This window comes from Apium graveolens, chromosome 2 (assembly GCF_009905375.1).
Source record: "Apium graveolens cultivar Ventura chromosome 2, ASM990537v1, whole genome shotgun sequence".
Lineage (NCBI taxonomy): Eukaryota > Viridiplantae > Streptophyta > Magnoliopsida > Apiales > Apiaceae > Apium > Apium graveolens.
In genome coordinates this window covers 313,105,692-313,118,199 of record NC_133648.1, presented here as the reverse complement: position 1 = coordinate 313,118,199, position 12,508 = coordinate 313,105,692, and the positions used below count along the sequence as shown (strand labels likewise).

The 12,508-nt window shown below is 35.9% G+C and overlaps 1 protein-coding gene across 3 annotated transcripts; it reads left to right on the top strand.

Moving 5' to 3' along the window:
* Positions 1–3,186: 3,186 nt before the first annotated feature.
* On the top strand, positions 3,187–8,501 carry LOC141708761 (lysine--tRNA ligase, cytoplasmic-like). 3 transcript variants are annotated; one of them, XM_074512533.1, is made up of 17 exons: positions 3,187–3,338; positions 4,011–4,144; positions 4,358–4,433; positions 4,707–4,775; positions 5,087–5,252; positions 5,329–5,422; positions 5,545–5,630; positions 6,125–6,243; positions 6,322–6,384; positions 6,470–6,595; positions 6,698–6,980; positions 7,078–7,174; positions 7,277–7,433; positions 7,680–7,823; positions 7,931–7,999; positions 8,080–8,223; positions 8,304–8,501. In XM_074512533.1, exons 2-17 carry the CDS (start codon positions 4,047–4,049, stop codon positions 8,361–8,363), a joined length of 1,851 nt encoding a protein of 616 aa, XP_074368634.1. In that variant the 5' UTR covers positions 3,187–3,338; positions 4,011–4,046; the 3' UTR covers positions 8,364–8,501. The 3 variants fall into 3 exon arrangements, with proteins under 3 accessions (XP_074368634.1, XP_074368633.1, XP_074368632.1); XM_074512532.1 differs by having other exon boundaries at positions 5,542–5,630; XM_074512531.1 differs by having other exon boundaries at positions 6,125–6,384.
* Positions 8,502–12,508: the final 4,007 nt, after the last annotated feature.

The window sequence follows — 12,508 nt, the reverse complement described above, 5'->3', positions numbered from 1 at the left end:
AATATAGAGTACTAGAGATTTCGATAAGCCAATATACTTATCGAGATGTCAAGTGTTCTATATACCTAAACTGGAGATCTCGATGTACAATCTCAAAGTACAAGGTTGCAGATCCGTTCAATATCCAAAGATAAACAATCAACAAACAATCCAACAGCTGGATTGACAAGTCTACAAAAAGCAGCTTGAAGAATATGCAAGATCAATGGCAAAGATTAACTGATAGAGGAAGATTAAAGTGAACACGGGATGCTAAAGATATGTTAAGCCATAAATGGAAGATTTGCTTTTATATAAATAATACAAGTGACAGTTTAGAAAAGCTAATAGCATATTTTATTATCCACTGTGTAAACCAGCAATTAACTAAGTTATAAAGTTAACACTGGTCCTTTAGTCAGGATTAATAATTTAGATCAAATTTCTTGTAACATTCTCAAGAAGAAGCTAAGCTCTTTATCAACAAAGAGCCTAGAAATTTTGTAGCAAAACAGTCTTAATTTTAATATAAAATTAAGTGAGTTTTGAAGATATGTGTTCTTTATTTTCTGCAAGTTTAATCTCTGCATGAACACATTTCACTACAAGAATTAATTTACTTTGTTCAACAATAAGCATTCAAAGAAAAGCTCAAAAACAGTAAAACACATTCACCCCCTCTGTGTGTTATTCATTTCCTAACAAATCTAATTTAAATTAAGTACTTTTTGATATTTCAATAAAATTTAAAATTCTAATATTAACATTTATAATTTACTTATTTAAACTATTAATTTGATAAATAATAATGTATGAGTTAGATATCAACTGAAAAAATCATGTATCAAGCTTACATATGTGCACTTAACTATTTATGCCTCTATTCGATAAGGTATATATATTATTGTCATACTTTAACTATTATATTTTTATGATACAATAATTCAAATTCAGAAAAAGATTAAGGAACTTTCATGTATATTAGTAAAATTCAAACTTGTATTGACATTTGACACTAAGCGTTAAATGACTTATCAATCATAATTTTAACACAATAAATACACAAAATATATTTTTATCACATTTCTGACATACAAACAAATAAAATAGTTATGAATAAATTATTATTTTTTACAAATTTAGAGAATGATCGTGCATCGCACTGACTAAATATTGTGTTATGTATAAGTAATATGTTGGTCTTGCTAAGGAGGCCTAACTCCACATTAGTATGATATTGTCTGATTTGGACCGAGCCCGCACGGATTTATTTTTGGGTCACTCCCAAAAGACCTCATACTAATGGAGTTACATGTTTGCTTATATCTTTGTAATCTGCCCATCCCATAAACGATATGGGACAACTCCTAACAATCTCCCCCTTCACACATCGGGCTCGACACCTGCCGAATCTGCCACCTGTTTGTGTGATCTGGCTCCCCATTGACCCATACTGGAATCCTTCTGACTTTTTGACTCCCCCTAGGCCCATACTGGAAAGCCCACCTGCTTTTTCTTGAGCCCATACTGGGTAGCTCATCCCCCTCCTCCCATGTCCATTTTGGAAACTCGTCTGAGATTGTTCTGAACCGTTACAACCCGAAACTCTAATACCACTTGTTTGGTTTGCTGAGAAGGCCTAAATCCACATTAGTATGATATTGTCCACTTTGGGCCGAGTCCACACAGATTTGTTTTTGGGTCACTCTCAAAAGGCCTCATACTAATGGAGTTATTCAGCTGCTTATATCCTTACAATCTGCCCCTCCCACGAACGATGTGGGACAACTCCTAACATAATCAACCTCCAAGACACCTTGTTATTATTTTTCTCTATCGTCCATGATGAGTTATGTACTATTTTATTTCTCAAGTCTTATTTTTTTAAAATGTATGGTAGAAAATGAACACAGACACACTTATAATTTTTGACTTATAGCCTTAATTAAACATATGATCATGTTGGTTTATATTGGTGTTTGAATTCGGTCTTACACGTCACAACTTGAAAGAATGGTATCGATTTAAGCAAATAATCTTAGTAATATTTTTGTATCAAATTCAAATGAAACCAGAAGGAGCCTATCATGTTCAAAACTATATATTTGTTAATATTGAATGAGGGATGTGAAAAGTTACTAAGGTCAATACTAAATATTTAAATAAAAATAAAAAATAAAATTATAAGTGTAATCTACTATAGTGTACAGTATCTCAAACAAACCCAAACACTTTTACAACAACCCTATGGATCACCCTTAGCAGTGGACAACAATAAATACCGCAACCATTTTCACAACAACCCTCATGGGTCGTCATTAGCAGTGGATAACAAGAAATACCACTTTCGACCTATATTGTTTCAGCTTAATGTCAAATTTCCAAGAACATGTTCAACCAAAATATCACGACACCCCAAAAATAAGTCATATACACAAAAAATATGTCATCAATCCACCGGGTAACGACATACATATATCGTAAATAATTGCACTCAAAACAAATAGTCCTAATTCTACATTGCAACCACACCTCTAATTCTCATGTTCATATACACAAATAAATATATCATTTATCCATTAGACAATAATATAAATATACGTTTAATAATTACGGTTGAAAAATAAAATTTAATTCACGAAATATAGAGTATGTTCGTACATTACACGAGTTATAGAGTTAGTTTTCTTTTTCTATATTAAACTTCAAACATCAAATTTTTATTAAAAAAAAATAAATTAAAATAATTTATATAATAATATTATAAAGGAGCGTTAAAATACGTATCAACTCCCCATCCCTCAATATATACAACTTTTAAACAAAGGTTTTTAAGAGAAATGCTAAATTTTTCAAACATGTTTTAAAATAATCACGTAAATTTCCGTGATAACGAGATAGGAACCTTTGTACATATTAACAAATTAAAAACTTATAAATGACGTGTGACATATTGCGAAAATATATTAAAAATAGATTCGCAATATTTAACGTTACTCCTTTTTATATAGTTTCTATCAAATTCAAAGACTCTTTCTCGTTTATACTTGTCGTCCAAGTCTTTCAAAAGAAAAAAAAATACTTGTTGTCCAAGAAAGAAGTAATTTTATATTTATGTTGCTAATTAATTGATTTAAATAATAACAATGATATAAAAAGATAGAAAAACCATGTAATTTAGGCAACCAGGTAACTAAGGCAACTAGCAATAGTATTATTTTTGACAGAGAAAACGGACCCTATATAACCCAAGCCCATTAAATTAAATCCTATAAAAACCCCTAAAAGGCTTCTCATCGTCTCTACTCAGCCGCAGCAACCGCAGATAGAGAACTCGACGCCGAACACACTCTCTCTCCGTATGCCTCTCTCTCTCTCTCTCTCTCCGTCTCTCCCTCCTCTCTCTCTCTCATATTCATTACCTCTGTATGTGTGTGTGATTTTAAAGTCGATTTGTTGGTGAATATTTGCAATTCACTTGTACATGTTTCGTAGTTGAATGAATGATGTTATGCTTCCGCCCTAGGGTTTTAAGTCACTAGAGCGTTTTGTTGTTTTAATTTTAAGTTTGAGCTTTAGTTTATATTTGAACTACAGGAATTAAAAAATTAATAATGATTTATATATATTTTATTGTTTGGATGAATAATTTACTCCGTTATTGTTTTGATGAATAATTGAACTCAGTCTAGCGGATGGTGAGTTTCGTAATTAACGAGTCAAATAGCTCCACTTTTGAACACTGAACATTATTTGGTAGAGGATTGATGTAATTTTCAATAATGCCTGGTTTGTATGATGTAGTTTTCCGTGTCTTACATTGTTTAGATTTTAATTTTATAATAACGAAGTGCTAGAGGATATTATTTCCCGTTAATGAACTTCTTATGCTTTATGAAGTAAAAATTCATTTAGATATTTTCTTTTGAAATAGGGAGAGTATATAGAAATTGGTTCTGTTATATCATGTGTTTGAGTTTAGTGATTCGATTTTTTCTTATAGCAATGTTCTTATATTGTTTCTCGTGTAGGTTTGTCCACTACTTGCTTTACTCCCATTGATAAATATGGATGGAACAATTGAAGAAGCAACCAAAGCTGTTGCAGGATTATCTGTTGGCAATTCTACTGCTCAGCCAGAGGCAGGAGCAGCTCTGAGCAAGAAGTAATGTTCAAACTGTTTTTTGCATTCAGTCATACACAGCTTAATTAGCACAACTGCGCAGTGAAGACAAGAATACGGAGACATCTTCACAAATAGATATTATGTTATATATATACACACACACACATATATATATATATATATTTAGCACACAAGCCTGCTTCATTTATCTGTTATCTATCTTTTGAAATAATAGAACTTCAATATTTTTAGTGCTTTGAAGAAAGAATTGAAGAATAAGCAGAAAGAGGAGGAACGGCGACGGAAAGAGGAGGAGAAGGCAAAGAAGGTGCATTTTTAATTGTTGAATCCTACGAGATAATTTGATGTTTTTCAATCTGAATGTTAAATGGAAACATATTGAAGAAGATTATTAAGTTTAATATTCCTTATCGGTGTTTTTCTGTGTACCTAGTTTTCTACCATTTCTGAACCGAGACCATAGATAGGTTCCATAGATAGATTCCTTCGATAACATTGTACAAAGCAAGTTCTGAGTTCCATATGATGGCTGGCTTTACCCAATTCTTTGATGGGTTATAAGGTTTCTTTGTTTTTCCAGGCTGCTGCCGTTCCAAGCTCTTATGCACAAAAGTCCTTGGCAGCCGATGACGATGACATGGACCCGACGGTACGTAATGTTATTGGATTATTTTCTCTGCATTGTGGCTGCTGTCTTTAAATAATTTGTAGCTTGATTTTTGAGTTACATATTGACAGGAGCACAAATTATGGGTATGAGATCAAAGTAATAATATATAGGTTTCGTAGCTAAAAGATTAATATGTCTAGTGTATACATTTTTACATCTTAAGATATGTTTGAGATCCTAGTGGATGTTGTATCTTTTTCCTAATAATAATCAAATAAACTTGAGTATCTCTTTTGTTTCGATTAGTAAATTAAAAGTTTTATTAAGTTTTCTCTGTTTCTTACATGCAGCAATATTTGGAAAACAGGAATAAAGCACTTTCTGCCCTTAAAACCGCTGGAATAAATCCATATCCTCACAAGTTCCATGTCTCAATGTCTGTCATAGAATACGTGGAGAAGTATTCTGGCCTAAATTCTGGGGAACATTTGGAGAATGTCGAAATATCACTTGCAGGTGCATTAAAATTGCAAATGTTATATTAGTAAGTGATTTTTTTCTTTGTTAAATTTCAAGTTGTTGTAATTGACAGGGCGAATTATGAACAAGAGGTCATCATCGTCAAAACTTTTATTTTATGACTTGCATGGTGAAGGTGCCAAAGTCCAACTAATGACCGATGCAAGGTACATAATATTAAAAAACGCTTTACGGTTTTCTATTTTTACCTTGATTCTTGTACATTTGTGATATTAGTGATCACAGTCACATAATATTAATGTCTTTATTATTTTATTTTGTTCAGTAGGATATCTGACTTGAGTGAATCTGAATTTGCAAAGTTCCATGGTGGTGTAAAGCGTGGAGATATTGTTGGGGTTGTTGGGTTTCCAGGTATGAGGTGTTTCTACTTAACTCTACATAATCAATGAAGATGTGCTGAATTTCATTTCTTGATCTTAATGTTATGTGAATTATATCCTTGAACTTTGGGGAGTTGAAGAATTAATACAAAATCAATGAAGATGTGCTTAATTTCATTTCATAATCTTAATGGTTCTGTGAATTACAAAACTCTGGGGAGTTGAAGAATTAATACAAAGATAGTAACCTGGGGTTTCCAAGCAATATTCAAGAATGATATACATTTGCAATGTAGATACACAGTCTGGTTTACTTTCCACTGCAGGGATAGAGGGTTTTACTACACATTGATACTAGATGTTTGACCGCGTCCGGAAATATTTTTGTTGTATTGTTAAGAGGCTTGCATGTCATGCACTTTATGCCAGTCTTCATCGTAAGAGTTGGAGATCTAATGTGATTGATGAAAATATGTAAATTCAAAGTGATTTTTATTTAAAGTTCTTTTCATCTGTGATTTCCAGGTAAAAGCAAAAGGGGGGAGCTGAGTATGTTCCCAAAATCATTTGTAGTGCTGTCTCACTGTCTGCATATGATGCCGCGGCAGAAACCTGCCGCTAGTTCTGATATTGAGAGTGTGAAGGTAAGAACTATATTCTGGTCGATTCTATGTTTTGTTTTTAAATTACTGCATAACCTAATACTTGCTGTTCCTGTACAGAAAATTGATGCTTGGATTCCGGGAAGTGGCAGAAACCCTGAAACTTACGTTTTAAAGGATCAGGTACGATTATAGTCCTGGCCAAGTCTGTGTATTGTCTCTCCCGATGTGCGCTTTCTCTTTTATTGACTGTATTCTTCCATGACAGGAAACTAGATATCGTCAACGGTATCTGGATTTGATGTTGAACTCAGAGGTGAGACACATATTCAAGACCCGTGCAGCGGTCATTTCTTATGTTAGACGATTCCTTGACAATCTTGACTTTCTGGAGGTATATTGCTTTCCCATATCAGTATAATTTCTTTGATTGCTAGCTCTTTCACTGCTCTACCTTGTTTCTTTTTCATGGTTTAATGGTAATTTCTGCTTAAAGGTTGAAACACCTATGATGAACATGATTGCTGGAGGAGCAGCTGCACGTCCATTTGTGACCCATCACAATGAACTGAACATGAGACTTTTTATGCGTATAGCACCGGAGCTTTATTTGAAGCAACTTGTTGTTGGTGGACTGAACCGTGTTTATGAAATAGGGAAACAGTTCAGAAATGAAGGGATTGACTTGACTCATAACCCCGAGTTCACTACATGCGAGTTCTATATGGCTTTTGCAGACTACAATGACCTGATGGAGATGACAGAAAAAATGTTGAGCGGCAAGTTTATATTAAATTTATGTGTAAATGTTAGTTTTTTATATTTTCAAATTTTTAAACGTTATGTATTCTCTTTCTTCTTTGCAATCTGGAACAGGAATGGTCAAGGAACTGACTGGAGGTTATAAAGTTAGATATCATGCAAATGGCTTAGAGAATGAAGCAATTGAAATTGATTTTACTCCGCCTTTCAGGTGGGGAACTAATATATAATTTTATTTTATTTTTTTTGCTACTTGGCACTTGCTGAAATGAAAGTGAGCATAGAAAAGCTTACTAGTTTTTGAATTTTGCAGAAGGATTGATATGATTGAAGATTTGGAGAAGATGGCTGGTCTCAACATTCCTAAGGACCTCGCTAGTGATGAAGCCAACAAATATTTAGCTGAGGCGTGCACAAAGTTTGAGACTAAATGCGCGCCTCCTTTAACAACTGCTCGTTTGTTGGATAAAGTAATTATACATAACCTTTTTCAGTTTAGCATATTATATTTATTAACATGTATGCCAAAGTTTGGCCTTGCGATATTTCTTGCTTGATTGTAAATATATGTTGAATCAGCCCAGTGCAAACTAAAATAAGCTGCATGAGGGCATTAGTTCATGCTTCTAGTTCCTCATCATTTGGATTTATATTGTTCAAGGTAAAATTTTGGCCTATCATTAGAATATAACTGTCGTACTGTCTTTTTTTTGCAGCTTGTGGGGCACTTTTTAGAAGAGACTTGTGTGAACCCTGCTTTCATCATAAATCAACCTGAGATAATGAGTCCTCTCGCGAAGTGGCATAGATCCAAGCCAGGGTTGACCGAACGATTTGAACTATTTATCAACAAACATGAAGTATGTGACACCTGTTTATGCAATATGCCCTATCCCTATTGTCTATAAAAATTCAAATGAAAAGGATGGCTGATTTACGCTTCAACTTCTTTGAAATAACTTTGCAGCTTTGCAATGCTTACACGGAGTTAAATGATCCAGTGGTACAGCGCCAACGGTTTGCGGACCAACTAAAGGTATTACATATCAAATAGCTTATTTTCAGTGACAATATCTGGAATTTTTTTCTTTCTTTTTATATTTTTTTTTATCTCAGGATCGTCAATCAGGTGATGATGAAGCGATGGCCTTGGATGAAACATTCTGCACAGCTCTTGAATATGGACTACCTCCAACAGGTGGCTGGGGAATGGGCATTGATCGGCTTGCAATGTTGCTAACAGATTCACAGAATATCAAGGTATGTCAGCTAATTAAGCAACTAAGCTTGATCTGTTCCCTTCTTTTGTTACCTTACTTTTTTGTATGTTTTATGAACAGGAAGTTCTTCTCTTTCCAGCCATGAAACCACAGGATGAACCTCCAGTTAAAACCCCATGAAGAGTCCAAGATAACCAGAGCAATGGTTACTGGTGTTATTATATATTCCAACTTTGACATGCAACTTTTTTTTTTGGTTTCTCATATTATGTCTTGTATTTGACACACTTCCATTTGCGAAATTTTCTTCTATCGTCATTGGTGCATTTATAACAAAGTATGTGAATGAGAGTTGAAACAAAATGATTTTAGAATGAAATTTGCATAGAAAATACTACATAAATAGAGTCCATTCAATTGGATACCAAATGCTTACTTTTTAGCGATGGAATAATGTGCGAGCTATAGGCCAATGTTTGCGCGGGTAGATGTAGCATTTGAACAATGATTTCACCCGGGTCTAAAATTAGTTTTAAAAATAGTTATAAAATAACACGTTTCAGATTTTTATTGGCCAAATATAATGAATAGTATCACCCCGCCATTTCAGTTTGTAACAATATTTTATAATGCTGATGTTTTTAGCATTACATTAGGTAGCAGCAAAAGATTTTTTTTTTTTGTTATTATTAACAAAGAAAATATCAATACAATTGAAGATTAAAAATCATTCTAAATAAATTAAATCAGATAAAGTATATCTCAGCAATATTAGTTTTCTCTCCATCTAGTGGGAGTTTTGTTTTCTCTTCAAACTACAAGGTAGGGTTGTGAGAGGGTCGAAATGGCACGCTACAAAAATCTAGATGATCAGCTAGCAGATTTGAAAATCGAGGAGGAAGAAAATGAAGATTTTACCTTCGAGGAGGGGGTGGAAGAACAGGTCAATCGCTATGAGTTATGCCTTGTTGGGCGCTTTCTAACGGAGAAGAACATAAATACTAGGGCGATGACAACAAAATTGGCAGACATATGGAAGCCAATGATGGGGTCAATATTAAGGAGATAGATCCGGGTATATTTCTTTTCCAGTTTTATCATCGTGAGGACCTACTGTGGGTGTGTAATGGGGGTCCATTGTCCTTCGACAATGCAATGTTGGTGGTCAGCAAAATACCTGCAAGAGAAGAGCCATTAAATGTTCCCCTTTGGTCGTTGGAGATATGGATTCAAATTCATGATTTATCTAAGGGTTTTATGCCAGAAGCTGTAGGTAAACAGTTGGGAGACTTTTTTGGAGAGTTTGTAATGTATGACGGGAAGAATAATGCTAGCATATGGGTCGAATACATGAGAGTAAAGATCAAGTTGGATGTACGTAAGCCATTGAAAAGGAGAAAGAAGATTAAAAGGAAGAATGGTACGGAGTTCGTGGTGTCTTGCAAATATGAGCGTTTGGGGGACTTCTGTTTTGCTTATGGGCAGGTGACACATACAGAACGCTTTTGCAGACGAAATCTTGATAACAGAGGTGAAGAAAGCTTGAAAGAATGGGGTGGGTGGCTGCGAGCCCTGCCGAGGAGGATAGCAAACCAGAGCCGGAGCAAATGGCTGAGGGATGAGAACGACGCTGAATGGGAGGCGAAGATTGGGCGGAACGCTAACGAACCGGATTACACGGGAGGGAATTTTGGAGATAAGGGAAAGAGGGTAGCTGTCATGCAAGATTCTCGGCTGGTAGTTGGAAATAAAAATTACTCTGCTGATTACATGGGAGAGAGAGGCGGGACAATTTTAAAAAAGTCGGGTCAACTTAGTATTAGACTTAATGGGCCTGAGGAGGAGGAAATAGAGGGCCTGGAACTGGATAGTAGAAAAAGAAGTAGAAGTGGGCCTGGTATAACAATGGATACAAATGACGTTTTGGTGAATTCAGAAGTGGTGATTAAAACAAAAACATCTAATGAAGCTGATCTTTCTGGAATGGATTGCTCAACATCAACTCAAACTGTTTTGGCTACGCTTGCTCAGCAAGCTAGCCATCCATTATGAATCTTTTAAGTTGGAACTGTCGGGGGTTGGGAACCCTCGCACAGTTCGGATTCTTGGGGATGTTATTACGTCTCTTAAACCTGCTTTTTTTTTTGTTTTAAACTGAAACGAAGGTTGATAGTAGTAAAATAGAGGAGATTCGTGTTAAGTATGGTTTTGCCAAGTGTTTTGCAGTAAACAGAGTTGGTAAAGGGGGTGGGCTTGCAATAATGTGGAAATCAAATTTGGAGTGTGAGGTTCAGGATGCGTCAAATAATCATATTGACGTTATTTTTTCTGAGAAGAGTGTTCAAACGTGGAGACTATCGTGTTTCTATGGTATGCCTGAGAGAAATAAGCGACAAGAGTCATGGGATCTGTTACGTCAGCTAGCAGCGAAGGATACAATGTCGTGGTGTGTGTTTGGTGACTTTAACGATCTCTTGTATGCTACTGATAAGAAGGGGGTGCACCCTCATCCACAAGCTTGTCTGGAAGGGTTTCGATTAGCAGTTGAAGATTGTAATCTGGTGGAGCTGGACCTAGTAGGGGGCGAATTTACGTGGGAAAAAGGCAAAGGAAAACCAACCTGGGTTAGAGAAAGATTGGATAGGGCGTTCGCTGTCAATGAGTGGTGGCATAAATTCCCTTTATGCACTCTGAAAGTAATTCATACTACGTGTTCGGACCATGATCCAATCCAGTTATCATTATTTGATACAACAGTGTCAAGAAAGCAGTTCAGGTTTAGGTTTGAGAATTCTTGGTTAAAAGAACCAACGTTCAAGAAGGGGATGGTGCAGGTTTGGAGATCATTGTCAACTATGAACATTCTTCCTAAGCTGTTGTCCATGTCTTCTCATATGTCTAAGTGGGGTAGACATTTCTTTCACAAATTCCGGGATAAGATACATATGCAGAAGGAGGAGGTATCAAAGTTTCTGCATCGAGAAGACGAAGAAGGGATCAAGCTTTATTTTGAGGAAAGGGAGAAATTGAACGAGCTACTGATGCACGAGGAGGTTTATTGGAAACAGAGGGCGAAGCTTTTCTGGTTAAAAGAGGGGGACTCAAACACGAAATTTTTTCATGCTCAAGCCACAAAATGGAAGAAGGTTAATAACATTGCTTATTTAATCAATGAGAACGATGAGAAAATTGATGACTTGGATCAGATGGGTGTGATGGCGAAGGAGTATTTTCGAAGTGTGTTTACAGAGGGAGGCAACAGATCTGTCCCTTTGGGAAGTGTAGAGCAACCTGTGATTACAATGCAGCGGAATCAAGTACTGTGTGCAGAGATATCTTTCGAGGAGTTCACGATTGCTTTAAAACAGATGCATCCAGAAAAAGCGGCAGGGCCAGACGGCTTTAGTCCAGCATTTTTTCAACACTTTTGGGATGAAATTGGGAAGGAGGTCTATATCTGCTGCAAAACCTGGCTCAACGAGAATGCTTTTCCTACAGAGTTAAATAACACGAATTTTGTGCTGATTCCTAAAAAAGAAAAGGTGGAGAAGCTTTCAGATGTAAGGCCAATAGCCCTGTGCAATGTACTATATAAGATATTGGCGAAGGTGCTAGCAAATAGGTTAAAAGTTGTTCTTCCTTTTGCTATTTCGGAAAATCAGTCCGCATTTGTACCAGGCAGGAGCATTACTGATAATGTTTTGATAGCTTTTGAGATGATTCATTTTATGAAGAAAAAGAAAGGCTGTCAAGATGGTGAGGTAGCATTGAAGCTTGACATCAGCAAAGCGTACGATCGTGTATGCTGGAAGTATCTATGGCAGAGAATGAGAACGATGGGTTTTTGTGAGAAATGGGTGAAATAGATGGAGTTATGTGTCAAAACAGTGAAGTATATGGTCTGTGTGAATGGTTCGTTGGTTGGACCCATATATCCGAGCCGTGGTCTTAGGCAGGGAGACCCGCTCTCTCCCTACTTGTTCTTGCTGTGTGTTGAAGGGTTATCATATTCTCTAAATCTCTCAGCTCTAAATGGTGAGCTGCATGGCTGTTGTATTAGTGCTTCTGCTCCGGAAGTGACTCACCTGTTATTCGCGGACGACAGTTTTTTATTTTTTAAAGCTAGTAAGGAGGAATCACAGAGAGTGAAGAACATTTTAAGAGATTATGAGACGCAATCTGGGCAAGCGATTAACTATAACAAGTCGGGGATCTTCTTTAGTTCTAATGTCAGAAGGGACAAACAAGTGGAGATTTCTGAAATTCTGGGAGTTCAAAATGAATTAAAAGATAGTTTGTATCTGGGATTGCCATCACTTATTGGG